The sequence below is a fragment of the Eucyclogobius newberryi genome, unplaced genomic scaffold (genome assembly GCF_026437365.1).
Source record: "Eucyclogobius newberryi isolate DKJ021-1_F unplaced genomic scaffold, fEucNew1.0.hap1 SCAF_21, whole genome shotgun sequence".
NCBI classification, from domain to species: domain Eukaryota; kingdom Metazoa; phylum Chordata; class Actinopteri; order Gobiiformes; family Gobiidae; genus Eucyclogobius; species Eucyclogobius newberryi.
In genome coordinates, this window is record NW_027315846.1 from 17233910 (window position 1) to 17251285 (window position 17376).

Sequence of the window (17376 nt, forward strand, 5' to 3'; positions counted from 1 at the left end):
AGAAATGAGCACAACAATATTGTAATGAAGGAATGTATTTTTTGGTGAATTGTGTGCAAACCAAAACCTTTATTGAACTGCTTTTCAGTCTTGGCCCTATTAACCCATAATCGGCAGACTGGCAGCAGACATTACCGTGGCAACCATGAGCAACTGATTCTAATTTTGAAAAACAATATATATTTTTATGATGGGTATTAATGAACTCTTGTTTCTAATGTGTCAATTTAGTTCTTCTTAATAACTAAATACATTAATTTGAGGTGGGAATATGTTTTCTCCCAGTTTTCTTGTTCCAACGATAGAACGTTAAGTCACAGACACACAAGGTAGAAAATATCTTTAAAAGCTTTTCCTGAAATTAAAAAGACAGACTTTTTCAAATATATATAATAGCACCCATTTTATTGCACTAGAAATAGCTTTTTGAAGCTTTTATTCTTCAAATGAAAAGATAAATTATTTGACTTATTTTCCACCTTCATTTTTCTCATTTGACACCCAGTAATTTCCAAGTGATGCCGTATTAAATTAGTTCTTTGCACAATGAATGTAATAGCTTGCCTTTAGATTTACAATGATCAAATAAAATGCTGAGTTTCCTGAATAAAAAGTTCCAAGGCTTAATAACGCTCTTGAGCACACACCTTCACACCCTCCCCTTAAAGAGATGGAACAAGGGTGTGAGGGAATATAAAATGAGCCCAACTCATTTTCTTAAAGCAGAGTTTGTTGGACTTAATGAGGCATAACTAATAGAAGGCCCACAATCAGGAGCGCCATGCTGGAAGCACCATGGCGGGACAGAGCTGCCATTGATTCTTGCTTCAAACCTCTTGAGTTCCTAATCAGCTTCTTTGGTTGTGCGTTTCAGAACGAGCAAAGCCATTGTTGGCCTGTGTCACAACAGGTCAGTAGTTATTAGTGGCGACTGAAAACTGTTTCTCTAACTACTTATGAGTGAATTGAAAAACATGCACGGGGAGACTCGGAGGGGGATTACCGGCCTCAGTGACAGAGTGTGTGACATGGGTATGTAATAAGGGACTTTCTATCCCAGTGTGTGCTGATAACATTCTCTCAATCCTAAAACCACTGTGGAAACAGCTCCAAATGTTGCCTGAAATAGGATATAATAGGATAGAATATATATAATAATCCACCCCCTATGGATTTTTTTTTTACAGAGAATCAGGAATTGTTGACAAAATTAGGAATACTTGTGTGTTTGTAATTTTTGTATTCACACAAAGCCTCTGCTATTATAATGAATTAATATTTCAGTGTTTAGTATTAAGTTAATAATCATGTGTTAGCCCTAACCATGAAGAAAACAATAAACATGCAACAGGTGACAAAGATACTTTTCTGTTTTCTGGAACACTAAAAAAGTAAAATCCATATATCCATAGTTGAACATATATCCATATATATATATATATATATATATATATATATATATATATATATATATATATATATATATATATGTATGTATTTAAATTACTTAATAATTGTAATTATTTGAAACATATATTCCAATTGATTCCTGCGCTGCTGGCCCAAATAAAACTGCGGGCTACAAATGTGCCCTATGTTTCTCTGTAAACTGTGCAGCCAATAATGTTAAGCCATTGCCAATTAGTGCTCTCTTGGTTGCTAGGTCGCCATGGTCAATTGAGGAACACATGAATAGGACTTGAAAAGGTTTTTCTGCGATCAGACCTTCTGACATATTAAGTACAATAATAGGGGAGAAGAGATGGGGCTAAGCAAGGCTTCCTTGTAGATTTGTATTATGCGTTGCAATCAGCAATTACCTTGGAAGAAGGTATAAAATACTTTTCATGAGGGATATAAATGTACAAAATTAATGTAAAAATGTAAAATCCATGTGTTGCACAATATGTAACATTAAGGACCTGATAGATTTCTTATGGCTCCTTCGGCTTTGTTGTTGCTCGCACATAATGCATTATATGGACATAGTTATGTGCCATTATTTTGGTCATATAACATGTGCTAAATCAAAGCGACACTTCGCTGTAGCCCCATCTGGCCTGAAACTTTGGAAACAAAAATGTGATGCTCACAGCAATTACAGTGCCAGACCAGTCTCATATCTCAACAAAGAGAAAGGTACCCCTCAATAAAGCAAGATGCAACACGCACAATGACTAGTGATTACCAAGCATAGCCTTATTAGTGCACCATAACTATGGCTATTGAAAACAGAAAAGAATGGTTTCACCTCTACTTTCATTCCATGTGGTCCACCATCAAAAGCTCTGTTGACCGCTCATTCATGCCCTCAATTTAGAAACAAAATCTATCAGCCACATCTTGTAGCATCAAAGTGTATACTGCAGAATGCTTTTCTCTTTTTAATGCGCTTATCAAACTCCTTCTTGATGGAGTTGCTGAGCTCAATTCCAAATGTCAGGTGCATATTGGCTCTGATGCTTCCTTGGAGTGTGGAGATGATAGCACATATACATACAGCTGCCAGGTATGTGAAGGGGCTGGAAATGGAGGCTCTCCAAGTCTCTATTGAGACACTCTGATAGCCATCATCATCATCACTGGGTGTCATCAGCAAGGGGATTGAGAAGTCATTTTCAGCCGTGTTAAATGACCACAGGAAATGAAACGTTATATCCTATTATGAACTGTGGCTACAGGTCTAAAAAGGTTTTGGAGTACAGAAGCAAAGAGACACTGATGCTGATGACCTTAAATACTGTGGAGTTTGTTTGCACAAATCCTCTGACTGCGGGAGCACCAAATGCTTTGTGTAATATATAGCTCATTCCAAAAATATCCCATACTTTGAATGAATATTGTGAGAAGAAATTCTTGTTCTTGAAATGTTTCTTTTTCTATTCTATAATGTGTGTTTATGACAAATCTGCACACGCGCGCACACACACAAGCACACACACACACACACAAGCACACACACACACACACAAGCACACATACACACAAGCACACATACACACAAGCACACATACACATATATATATATATATATATATATATATATATATAATATATATACACACACACGTATACATATATGTATAGATACGTATGTGTGTGTGTGTGTGTGTGTGTGTGTGTGTGCGCGTGCGTACACACACACACACACACACACACACACACACACACACAACACCAATATATAAAATGTATTTATTTTCTATTCAAAAGGAATTGTTGCAATACGCTTTACATCTAAATCTAAAAAAATAATATATTGAACCTTGGTGCTACGGAAGCCTCTGCTTTAAAGAACTGTTATTTTACATACACAATTAACACTTTTCTAACCATATTTCAGAAAGAGGTAAGTTAATACTAGGCAGCATTTACAACAGCATTTACTTCAGCATAATAATAATATAGTATTATTATTATTATGATTATGATTATGATTATGATTATGATTATAATTATTATTATATTATTGTTATTCTCATTATTATCAGTATTATTATTATCGAAGGCCTAGTAGTTTATGAAATTTCCCTGCTCGCAATAAATTTATTTTATTATTATACTAAATTAATTTCAACCTAAACTTACTTTTTAAATGAAGCTAATGAAATATACGTGTCACTTGCCGTAGCTGTGGCGTGTTATTGGTTTGTAAAGGGCGCTTCAGCGGGCTCTAAGTCTCAGGCATCCTCCATGAAAGGCAGCCCTCCAAAATGTCACCTGAACAATGCTTGCTCCCTCATCGACCTTGCTTTCCAACTCAATTTAGTCTCAATCACAACATAATGAAAATGCACTTCAAAACAGATTCCCCCTTAAAAAATTACTTCTATAGGAATTTCTCTCACACTTCAAGTTATTTATTGTTAACGTTCACTTGGTTTGAGAAACATATACAGCAGCCATCACGCATTTGTTCCTTTTTAAATTACAAAAGAATAAAGAAACATTATAATAACCAATATGATACAAGTAAACGCATTCTGTGGGTTAGCCAAATATGCCAGTCCCTACTTTATTTAATAAGTCTAAATGAATACATTAGTTTACAATATTAATATGATAAAAATGCTGGAGAGAAGTGGTGGTTCAGTCCTGATCCCACAACCCCTTAGTTTGAGCTCAAGAGAAGCAGCATTCCTATTTGCTCAATAACAAGGACAATCATCGAAAGTCCAAAACATGAATTACAAAAGATCCAGAAACGACAGAATTGCTTTCAAGGACGGCCATTTCTGTAACGTTCAAAAATAGACTCCCCACTCAGAGATGTCAAGAAAATGTGACCTGATCAGCTGGTGCGACTGAAGCGCAGTGTCCCATCCAGCGCCACACGCACTGTGCCCAGTCTGTGCCCCAAAAGGTCCACATGTGGCCCGTGTGTCTGTGTGAGCTCATCCAGTGGGTCCAACCAGTACAGCTGTAAGTCCTACCACGTCCTGCCGTAAAGCAGGTTGGAGCTGACCATATTAGAGGTGTAGTCTACAGCAGACGTATCGAGCTGAGCCATGTTAAGCTGACTGTGTAATGATGGGGGGCTGGGGGACATGTCCTCCAGGTCTAATGCGTTCACCTGCGCTTGGCCCTGGTGTGCCAGGCCGCCGGCGGAGGAGGCAAGCACGACCCCGGCCCCGTTCTGCTGCTGCTGTTGGCTCTGTTGTACCTGTTGCTGGTTTGGTGTCGGTGTGTTTGAGCCGTTCTGGCACGGTTTGCCGTCCTTCACCAACACGGGTACTGCTACGCGCCGAGGGGACTGCGCCTGTTGTTGGCACAGGTTCCCATCCTGTTGCTGCTGCTGTTGCGCCGCCTTGTCCTTGGCCTGGCGCTTCATTTTGTAGCGATGGTTTTGGAACCAGATCTTGACCTGAGTGGGCGTCAGGTGGATCATACTGGCCAGGTGTTCCCTCTCCGGCGCGGACAGATACTTCTGCTGCTTGAAGCGCCTCTCCAGCTCGTAGACCTGGGCCTGGGAAAAGAGGACGCGTCGCTTCCGTCTAGGTGCTGCGTGCAGGGCTGGCATGGATTTCGTGGGGTCGGCCATTCCTGTGAGCGTGCCCATCCCCGCCATGTTCATACCTGTGGAAGGTCCCATGAATCTAGAAACTTAAACATATACATACATACACGACGTTCAATCAAGGAGAACACTATGTCGCCTCAGGCGTTTATTCATTAGACTATTACTATATCAATCAATCAGTGGTGATAATAATAATAATATTATTAGTCATAATAATAATAATAATAATAATAACAATAATAATAATAAATAAATAATAATAATAGCATTAAAACAATGATGGGCCTATTAATGTAATAACAATATCCAATCCAAAGCTTGACATTCACAAACTCAAGCAAATTGAAATTATGAATAGCACATGTTATAAATTACTATAAACTAATCCTAAGTATGATATTATTATTTTATTAAAACAAATAAAATATTATTATCAGGTGTGTTTTCATAATTTGTGATCCAGAGAAGATGTATGTCCGCTTCTAAAGATTAGATTTATAGCAGTTCTTATTGTAGATGATGCAAATGAATTCAGGTGAAAGTGTGCATAAAGAAGCTGAACTTACTGGTGGAGTATCTGGGATCCGGGTTGGTGCTGTACCACCCGGTTGCGGCTGCACTATTTCGCATGCTCTCCTGGTAAGACGGCAAGTCCCCCATGTTTCCAATGCTCCCGTTGCAATATCCCCCCATGGCGCTGTGGGAGAACTGGGACACGCCGTGCGGCATGTGGTATGTGGCTGCCACCGAGGCGTTGTGGCCCATGGAGTGCTGCTGCATCCCGGTCTGAGACACCTGCGGCTGTCGGTAGGCTCCCAGTGGAGAGGATAGGTTTCCTGCGCCGTCCATGGCACTAAACTTCTTGTAGGTCTCCTCGATAGGACTCAAAATATCTGTCACTGAAAAAGGCGTTGTATGCTTTGGGCTCAACGACATGATTTAGAAAGCAGGTAGATTTTAGTGTTTGAGCAGATCAACTGTGTTGTTGTATCGGCTCTCTCCTTGGTGGATGTCTACGTAAGAGAGTGCTTGTAGTGCGCCTGAGATCCTATTGATCGCCTTGGAGAAGGAGGCGAGCCCAGGGCGCTCTTAGCCCGGGTTTATTGGAGCCAGGAGCCAGGTTTACGACAAACACAGGGGGCGGAGCAAAACTCCTAAAGCAGCAAACAATAGTCATTGACATTTTTGTCAAATATTTCATGAAAATATATTTCGCTATCAATATGTCTTTTCATGTGCATAACCTCAAACAAACATTGTTTGGAATTGACATTATACCTACATGGCTTCAGTCTTCATCAGCTGATCCTACCACATATGACTATTTTGCGTCAGGAGGGAATTCCACTCTTTCTAGAAACTTTGAGTGCACTTTGAACACGCACGAGGACCACTAAGTATCATCAAAGAGGCACAATGAAGTTATGTGCCCGACTGATGCGCGCCTCTTCAGCATCATTTTGTCCAAACTGAGAGGGGAAATGCAGCCAAAGATAATATCAATACGACAAAGTTGAAAGAAATAGATTCAAGGTCTCATCAAGCCTACACGAATAACTTTAGGATGTGCCGTTAAACGTTAAGAAAAGTATCACAAACAAGTCACTTTCTTTGATTTCGGTGGAATGGATTTGGATGTACAATGTGGAGACTGCTGCCTGACGTCCAGCCTCATTGATCTGTCTTGACTTTGTCCAGGCCCATGCAGGGAAGTTATTGCCCATGTGAAATCCTGTTATGTTGTAGTTTTGATCTTAATAGTATTACTTTCTAAACATATTGCATTAATTTACCCACACCTTTTATGGATACAAAGGACATCTAAGACATTTCCATTTTCCTGCTGAACATGTTCTGCAGTTACAGTTTTCGCTCTTTGGAAAAAATACTCGTTCTTGTGAACCACTAATGTAATTTAGTTTAGCAAAGCAGCAAGTGCCTATTCTAATTGAGCAATGTGACATGGTCAGCAATAAATTACAATGCACATTGAGAGCAAGCAATCTCCAGCTTGCAATGAATGTCACAAATAGTCTTATAATCTTTTGAACACCAATTCTTTTCCATTTGTTTGTGTAAATCAACATTTAAAAAGTGATTTAATAAGCAGTGAAACTATTGCAATACGTTGGTAAAATTAAGATGTATATGTCTAGACTTTTGTGCGCCACTAGTTCCACAATGCTTTGTCTTTTCAGGACCAAAAAGAAAGGTATAGGCCTCGGCCCCAGACCTCTAATATTATGTAAATGAGGCCAAGCTCTCAACCTTGTGGATTACTGAGTCAGAGAGCAGGACCCTGGTGCACAGACCCTCCACATTAGGATCCCATCGAAACCTGGAGCCGACAGGCGACGTTTATTACTGTTGCGGAACGTGATAATACTTACTGTTAACTTTTATTTTGTCCACATGAATAAGGAGGCTAAAGGGATCAAGGGATGCGGGCAGGATCCGAAAGACCAGGTTTGATCAAAAGTTATTTTATGTAGATAGAAGGATTGTTGTTCAAATCCGACGATTTGTGCCGAAATGAGAACGAGCATGCATTCATTTTGTTAAATATGTTTATGTGCGACTCCATAGAGTTATCATTTTGATTTCATAGAACAGGCGTGTGTCCGGACTGACACTCGGGAACAGAAACCGAGCACTGGCTCTGCAGAGTCTGTCGCAACAAAGATTGATGTCCTTCACATTTTCGACTTTAATCTTCGACCACTTTGTTCTCAGTAGTTTCGTTTCTGCTTAATCTGAATGCTTTTGGGAAGAATAGATGGAAATGTAACTCAGCTTTATGTGCTTGTATGAAATGATATATTTTTTAATAAGGACATTTTGTAAGCATTATTTAGAGCAGGCTAAAGCAGGCGGCTGCTTTCTGAAGTGTGTTCTTGTATTGCGCAGTTGCTGGTTCAATGCCTGCAAAGACGTGGAGAGATTGCTGAAGGGCTTGGGTCCTGACCTGACAACTCCTCCACACTCTGCTGAGCTCAAAGTGCTCAAAACATGAGGACTTATTTTAGAAAATACATTCAAAAAGTTAACTTTTAACTCTACTTCGCTTGTGCTTATATGAGCTGTCGCCTGGACGCACAAAGGTGGCCTATTTAGTTCTCCCAATTTTGAGAGAATATTAGAAAGAAATTCGCGCACGTTTACGCACGAGTTTAAGCATTATAACAATATTATTACTTTGGTTTGGTCATTTTAACTTAGGCCACCTTTAATGATTTTGATTAATATGCAAAAGGTTGTATGCATGGCCTGTATAAGTAGTACATGTAAAACACTGGTGGAATTGAAGAGGAAATAGTTACTATTTAATTATCCTTCCTATGAGTTAACTCAGAATCAGAATCAGAAAGGGTTTATTGCCACTGTCAATGAACAAATTCACAAACATAGGAACTTGTCTTAGTGATTCGGTGCAATGAACGATGCATAAGTCAAAAGAGGAACAATTTAAATCTACTATGGGATAAGAATAATAATAACTTTAGACAAAATAACAAGCTTACAGCAACGAGATTTCACAATCTTAATTATTTCTTGATATTTAAAATAATGGAAAGCGTGTTTTTAATTTAAGATTCACACATCCAAGGCTTAACACGTGTCCCTTCGTCATATATGTCAGCAGTCGTAAAACTGAGCAGTGCATTTCCTTTCATCAGTGAGCATACAATATCATGTAGAAACCCTCCGAAGACAATTCCCTTCTATCATCGTCAGCGCAGTGCCGTTTAGATCAGACACGACGTCTCCTCTCGACTGCGTGCGCAGTGGAGGAGTAAAAAGCGGGCAGGTGCGTATCTTTGAGCTGCGCTACTTGAATCGCTGCGGTCCCTTGGCTAAGTAGGTTAAAGGTCCTCCCAAGTGGAGAAACTATGTGACAGGCCTCTTCAGCACTGTATTCTTCAGCTGGAGTTTGCATTCACTTACAATTAATGTCGCTCGATGGACGAAATGATGCTAATGGACAAAAACACATTTTGTGAGTTTATGCTACAGCATACATCTTTTCCAGTCAGATTTGATCAAATCACCGCACTCAGGATGGATCAAACACATCCGTTATTTACTTCAGTCATATTATTTAACGTGGATTATAATCTTCACGATATAGTTTTGAAATTATCTCTATTCATATTGCAAACAAAATATTTTAATAACTATGCCCCCGGGTTCAATTCTTTAAATATGACTCCTTAATTCTATTTGGCAATTTAACCTAAAAGGCCACAACTCTAAGAGACACTTTCTGCCTGGTATTTTGTTCACTGTTTTTGTTTTACATGTAAATATACTAAATTAAATACATCAGGCTAATTTGATTAATAAAAAGTAGTCATCTCAAAAATACTAAATGTGGCAGTGCAAGAATTGCATATAGCTATAGCACCAAAACAATACTTTTTTTCTTCTATGATTGTATTATTATTATTATTATTATTATTATTATCATCATTATTTATTTTATTAACGAGATTTAAAAGTTTTAAAATATCATTATTGAATTAATTTAACTTCACAAATTACAGTATAAGACAAATGAGTTACACTAACAAAGCAGTGGACAAAGTGTGTTGCAGAGACATAATGAACATATATTATGCACTTGTATTTTTCAAACAACAACATTCTTATATAAATTGTATTTTCTGCTAAACTGAATCGTCACAAAGCAACAGAATTGGTTGGGCACAACACAGGTGCTTTTTGAATCCATTCATGCCTCTAATCCATCTGTACTTTTGTTTATGTGGAGAGTTTTGCTAATCCAAAGTTTGCCGGTGCCCGGAGTGCAGTGGGACTTGTAAATGAAGGGATAAGTTATCATCAGAAGTGATCCAACTCTGCATGTCAATGTGACAGTCTCTGTTTGTCTGTGGCTCACAACGCTTTTACAGGAGAACATTATTTAGATGAAGTCAACCACAAAAGTACTTTACATTCTGAATTTACTCTGCAGTCAGGAGCACAAAGAACTAGTATGGCTCCAGTCATATACTTCTCACTTCTTCTGTGCAGACAAAAGACAAATTACCAATACATTTTTGAAGTCACTACAGACTTACCTTTTATAGATGTGATAAATGGCATTGTATTGATGGGAATGTAGTAATTGTCTATAACTAAATATTTGCCATGAAAACACTTTATTTGTTATAGTTTCAAACTTTAAGTAATGAATTTATGGAAAATAATGTATTGCCGTTTTAAATTTTATTCAAAAAACAAAGGAATACATTTGTTTAACTAAAATGTATTGTTTAACATGTCATGTCTGATACAAAAACCTAGTTCTGGAGACTTTATTAAACTATTGTTTGAATATCAACCACAATCCCTTAACTTTGATGTCTTAAGCTGGTGATGTTTTACTTTGCTAATCATTTTCTGTATTTCATCAAATGCATTTAAACCATATTCTGTGATGTTTGTTCATGTAGTCCTATGTTATGTTTTAGTTTTATTTAGTTTGATTCATGTTAAGTAGTATTGATTATTGTCACAAATACATTAAGAATTTAATTAAATATACCAATATTTATTTATATGATTAAGAACAGGCAAAACACTATATTGCAATAAAAACATTTTATTCAGAAGCTCTTTTGTGCAATATTCTATTATTCAGTAACAGCAGTTGTTGAGCACGGAAGTGCCTGGTCCCCCTCTGCAGACTGGATCCATTTTTACCTTTTCTGGCCCTGTTCTCTGCTGCTGCTGCTGCTGCTGACGACATCTTCAAACCTAAACCCGGCTTCGCCATGCACCTAACATTTCCTCAGCCTGATCATGAGCACAGAAACAAAATTGGTTGCTAAACAGCATTTGTTATCTTATAAAATTGTTGACAATTCTTGTTGGATGGCTGACTTAAATCCATTGAAAGGTGTTGTGTTTTGGACTGCCCCTAATAGTTTATTTATTTTGCAATAATAATAATAATAATAATAATAATAATAATAATAATAATAATAATAATAATAATAATAATAATAAAAACAACAATGTTTATTATTATTATCATTATTTTATTAGTAGTAGTATTTAATGTCCCGTTCTCACCACTGTGCCGTGCCAATATTTAGACACACAGTAAAATGTAAATAAAGTCAAATGCTATATCCTATATCCAGAGCACTTATTATAATTAATTTCGTATTAATAATTATATTAAATTAAGTATAAGCAATTTGATAAAATAAAAGGTTTTTGTTTTCTTTGGAAAGCTGGCCGTGTCTTGTAAATCATAATTATTTTTTGTGGTAATGGGATCTGATATTGTGTGAGTCTACCAAGATTGTCTCTACCCAGGGCCAAGAATGTTCTGCTACGCCTCCGACTGGGACTGTGTAAAATATAGATTGTTTATCATGTGTTTTCATTCCTGAACTATCAAATGCAAGTAATGCTGTCAGGGCTTTAATTGTGTGCAGTGACAAAGCTCAATAAAAGCACATACTGTTTAAAGGGGTCCCGGATTGCAATGGACATCTGCATTGGTGAGTGGAGTCTTCTGTCACAGGCCAAGCATCCGCCTCAGCGTATTATAATACACAAGTGGCTGGCTTTTTTATAGAGCTCATGAATGACAGATGCAGTCTGCTGCAAATCCTCCTACAAAGGGGTGGTGACATCACAGAGGTCACTGCAGCGCTTCAGCCCCCCAAGTTTATTTCGTCAAGACAAACTGGGCTGCTTTTTACTGCATTTGTGCATTTGCTTGACATGCAAATAGGTAATTATTGGAGGGTTTGGACAAAACAGGTCTTACAATATACAATATATTACAATTTGCATACTTTTAAAGTGAAATATGGGAACTCTGTATATGGGGTTATACTTTTGAAAATATATTTTACATGTTTTCTGTAAATGTAAATGTTTGGACTATATAAAGTCAATGTAATTCATCCATAAATGTGAATAAAATTAGCTTTAGACTAACTAGCAAGATTCGAAATAATGTCGATAAACTTTTTAGAATATACTTATTCTGCTGGTTGATAGTGTCCATCTTTTTGACAACTCCAACAGACATTTTCAAAGACGTCATCAAGCATTAATATTATTTTCTAAATCAACGAGGACCCTTTCATTTAACCTGCTGAATGCAGCACTACCACACACAATCTGGAAACTTTAAAACTTTTTGAAATTTAAGACAAACAGTGTTTAAAATCATGCAGTCACACCTGGAAAATGTCAACTCCATCAGTCCATTATGATTTATTTAAAAAAAAACATTGGCGTAAGTCAAAACTCATCCAGCTATCTATCTATCTATTCTATCTATATATATATATATATATATATATAGAGAGAGAGAGAGAGAGAGAGAGAGAGAGAGAGACACAGAGAGAGAGAGAGAGAGAGAGAGAGAGATTAAATAGACATTTCACTGTTATAATCTATATAATAAGATAAGATAAGATACAGCATACATATATAATACATATAATAATTAATAACTATTTGAATCAGTGACAGAGCTGATATTTTAGGCTAATGGAGTTGACACATTGTGGCGCTGGTGCTTCAAATGTAATGTAAAATAGGTAAAATCACTGATCTCAGAATTAAACTCATGGAGGGAGAAGAAGGGGATAAAAACACAAGAGGAGCACAGAGGAAGAAGAGGAGACGGGGGCGGGAGGCGGGAGAGTGGACTCTCGATTGGTGGTTGGAAGTGAAATAATTGTCATTGTTGTGAAGTATGGTCAGTGTAAGACATTTTTCATCTGAATAAAACATATTTGTTCAAGTTTCAGCTGTGTCAACACATTTTTGTCTGATCGATTTTCCCCCAACTCTGTCAGATCCATGCATTTGGTAGGTGTTTTTCTCATTTTCTTTTGAAAGCCACATTTGTACTCATTACTTTCAGGTATTTTACAAAATCAAAATATAAAAAAAAAGATATTGTTCAAACTGAAATATTTTGAAAATGGAAGTTTTCATGAAAGTGAAAAAATACAGTTTCAGTTCAGATATAAATTGGACACCATAGTAACAACCTTATGACAACATGGATTACAATTTAAAAGGTTTGTTGGATTGGAAAGTTTTTGTGTGTACAACGAAATTTACAATAATTGAATTACATAGAAAAAGATGCTATTTGAAAAAAAATGTAAGTGTTCCTTTTCATTTCTCTGTGTATTCTGGATCCCAGGCAAGCATTTCTATATACAGACGTTAATCTACACAAATATACACTCTTATGAATGTAGAATGATTAAAAACCTGTTATGTCCCAACTTTTAAGAATCACAGATATTCAAATAAATCCAACACAGACAATTCTTATTTCAAGTTCTAACAAACTCACTATGATTAAGTTTAGCTTCATTGGGGACAATGGAAAAAAACATTACACGTTTCCTCAAATGTGTTTGTCCCACACTAGCGTAGGGGGCGCTGTGGAGGCCAGGACTGTCTTTGACTTGGGCATTAACGCTCATGTTTGTGGAAACAGGGCAGTGGATGTCTAAAAATACTTACTCTAGATCATCTTTTTAAGTACTGACCATTAGTTGCTTTGGATAAAAACATAAATTATTATTGGCACCTGCCATGAACCAACACATATTGATTGATCTCCACTCCAATGTTGAGTTAAAGGAAATCTTTTATTGGCCAATCATCTTTGTCTGTCTATGCAGGCGGTGTAGCTACGAAACTCTGTGTTGTTGAAACTGGCTCAAGGTGAAAGAATGTTTTATCAAGAGCTGGAAAGAGAAGTCAGGCATCATAGCTCATTTACAAAATTGAACTTAACAAAACTGCTGACACAGAGCAGCTGCTGTTACAAACATTGTAAGGGCTTGACAATAACAATAAAAACACCAGTTAATTGTTTTTTTCAATATATTAGATGTTCCAGTCTGCATCTACAGCGAAAAGAAAAAATGCCCATTGAACTGAACCGTCCAATGTGTCAAGTTCTGTGTTGTTGATAATGTAACGATGTGAAATGTGATCATTTCTATGGCATTAAACACAATACATACATACATACCCTGTGGCATCCTGAAAGTAATAATATAATATTGTAATTGAAAACATTCCAGCTTGAACGTGTGTTATTATTGCGTTTATTGATTTTATTTGACATGCACACACAATTCATGCAGCCTAAAATACGATTAAATAGGCAAAGCATAATAAAACTCAGAAAATAGTAGATAGCAGACAGGTGCGAGTATTTCTGAAGGCTCCTGGAACAGAACATGAGAGAATATTGATGTCAGAGTTTGCTGTGAAGAGCCTCAGACTGTCTGTAGTGCTGTAGAATGGAGAAGTGAGGTGCAGGTTATCTCTTCAATGCCACGCACTTCCAATAGAGCGCTCAGTAGAGGCTATGAATGAGCCTGTCCAGTCAATGCTCCACTGGATTCCTCAAGAGCATATGTCAATATCACACAGGAAATATGCTGAGAATTTAGTGTAACTTACATTTATGTGTTGCTTTATTTACAGAACATCCATAAGAATTGACTGCTGAGTTCTATCCTTGGCAGACTAAAGTATTATTTACAAAAGTCATAATACATGGTGAGCAATGGCCTCTGCTGAGGCAAGTTTGCATTTGTGAAGATGCAGTACATGACCAGGATACCAAAAAACAACAATCTGTGCAGCGGTGGAAGCAGGACTCAATTTTGTTACTAAAGTAAAAGTGCAGATACATTCAAGTAAAAATAGCACATTACAAAATCAACTTATTTTTTGTTGTTTTAATTAGTTTTCCACCTAAGAATATCTTGTTAAAGCAGCATATGGTGATACAAATAAGACCGTTGTGCTCTGTTTGCATCTAATAATAAAGTGTTTTATGTCTCGTCACCTGAGAAGTAAGAGTTGAAAGCAGAGCTGTGATTGGCTGTGCTTGGGTGGTCCACCCCAGTTTACACCCAAAGCAGTGTACGAGCCCAAAAATGAATGCATGATGAGGAACAATGTGCCAAAGGGTTTGTGAGTGCTACCGCCGAGTTACACACATTAAAAAACATAATTTGCAGTGTAAAAATCAAGTACAATTATTTGCTCTCAAATGTAGTGAAGTAAACAGAACATTTACATTTGTATTTTGAAACTTTCCACCACTTAATCGGGTTGAATGCTTTTCCAATGCAAATAATGAAAGTATTGATATTTTAATATACAGCTCCTTCACATAACAGTTTGGAACATTTCAGGTTAATAACAACACACCTCAGAAAGGCACAGTATGTCAATGAAAGTGAGTCTTAATGGAGCCAGACACGAATAACATGAACATGAATCATTTGGGGAGAGTTAGTATCTTACAACCTGGTACATAATCCAATAATGTATTTCGAGATTTGATTTAGCCAAATATTCAAATAAAACAGTGCTTGGATGTTAACTTTGGATACACTTTTTATATCCTCTTCAAACGGGAAGCTAATTATTCCCGAAGTTGAATCGGCAAAACCCATTGTCTCCACGTTTGGCGTCTCGTCTCCCATCACGCGTGCATGATTGAAGCATGGCTCCAGCAGATGACGCTCCGCTCAGAGGCCCACCATCCATTTGCAGTGCTGGCATCTCAAGCACCTCATCTTATTCATCATCTGAACAAGGTGAGACAATCCATTATGTGAAAGGCATAAACACTCAACTGGGGCACCCTGATTGTTGCCTCGGTCCCCCACATAGACACAGCCCACCACCTGACCACCACCGGAACCGAACGCTTTTATACAAGACAACTCAAGTCCTGCATGAAGGAGACATGGGGGAGAAGAAAAGACAAAGAGGAGGATAAGTACATATGGTCATTTGCATACAATAGAACACTAAATCATATATATATATATATATATATGTATATATATATATATATATATATATATATATATATACATATATATATATATATATATATATATATATATATATATATACATATATATACATATATATCTCAACGGGTTGATTGTTAATGACTTTACTAATTAAGAATGTTTGACTTCATAAATCTCCCCCCACTGCTCTGTAGATTATTTGAATAATGAAATAATGAAGACTCCAAGTCACGGGTTCAAACATGTGCAGTTGTATTAAAAATAATCAAAAATTCAAAGCTCATTAGTTCTACTCTTTTGAACAGAAAGTCATTAGGGTCATTTCTATTGTCAAGTTCTTTTAGATTGTTAAACTGCACAATCGTGGTCTTTATCTTATAGTTCAACATCACCAGAAGGTGTCAATAATTGTGAATAATCTCAAAGATAGTTACACTAAACTTAGATGATGTGACATAACTGTAAAACATGAATAAGTACGAAACAAATGAATGAATAAATGAATATAGAGGCACTTTTATGTATAAAATGTTTAATATTAAGGATGCAAAGACAACAATTATTTAAATTAAATTGTTCCCTCTTTCTTCATTAAATATACAAAAAGGTTTAATCAAGCAAGGCAAGTTTAATTGTAGAGCACAACTGTTTCATAAAGTAATACAAAAATAATATTGATAATCTTTACAAATAGTACTTTAAAAGAAGAGAGTGTCGATAAAACCTTTCAGACATATGCACAGCTGAGCAGAACTCTTTTGAGCCAGGATTTAAACATCGTCAGGAAGATTTTAAGTAGATAAAACCAAAATGCTGATTCCCCATGTTTATTCCTGATTCCGGGCCATAAATATCCTTTTGTATTATGTCAAACCAGTTGACCCTGCAGTGTGGACCTCTACTCATACTTTCTGGAATGTGATTCATATAATAGTCTTGCAGTTCACACTTCAGTCTTCTTGCAAATGTTCCTGGACACGTTTAAATTGTGCTCTCTGAACATAATTCTACTTTTAAAACATATATCACAAATTTAAATTTAATCATAATTCTTGCTGGAAAATAAACAATTACAACATTTCTTAAATCATTCAGCCAAATGTTGCAAACCCTGGATATATAATTTATGATATATATGTCTAAGACTGGAAGCAAGATTCCTTCACTCATTTGTACACAACACATCCGCCAATACAATGTCACTTGTTTTAATGTCAGGTCATTATATTTTGAACACTGCAAAGAAAAGAAAACATACATAAAAACACATAGACACAACAGTGATGTATTGACATATAAAAAGTATGTTCCTCTCTGGTTACAATTCCCCAGACTTGGTCCTGGCTGTTGAACCGACACAGTGGTTGTTATGTACATATCTTACATTGTGGGGTAAGACTTTGAGATTTGAGATTTTGGGCTTGGCTTTACATGGATTTCACATTGTATTTTCTAAGCCAATTTTGATTTCTTTAAAACATAAATACTGGGCTGACTATAAACAAAACA

At 36.7% G+C, this 17376-nt stretch overlaps 1 protein-coding gene across 2 annotated transcripts; it reads right to left on the minus strand.

Moving 5' to 3' along the window:
* Positions 1-3838: 3838 nt before the first annotated feature.
* nkx2.4a (NK2 homeobox 4a) lies at positions 3839-6089 on the minus strand. 2 transcript variants are annotated; one of them, XM_072458124.1, is made up of 2 exons: positions 5587-6089; positions 3839-5076 (listed from the first exon to the last, which is right to left on the minus strand). In XM_072458124.1, the coding sequence occupies exons 1-2, from the start codon at positions 5954-5956 to the stop codon at positions 4430-4432; spliced, it is 1017 nt and encodes a 338-aa protein (XP_072314225.1). In that variant the 5' UTR covers positions 5957-6089; the 3' UTR covers positions 3839-4429. The 2 variants fall into 2 exon arrangements, with proteins under 2 accessions (XP_072314225.1, XP_072314223.1); XM_072458122.1 differs by having other exon boundaries at positions 3839-5103.
* Positions 6090-17376: the final 11287 nt, after the last annotated feature.

Coding starts and splice junctions, on each gene's coding strand:
- nkx2.4a (XM_072458122.1), bottom strand. CDS start 5,956: ATGTCGTTGAGCCCAAAGCATACAACGCCTTTTTCAGTGACAGATATT. Junction 5,104..5,586: donor GGATCCCAGATACTCCACCA/GTAAGTTCAGCT, acceptor TATATGTTTAAG/TTTCTAGATTCATGGGACCT.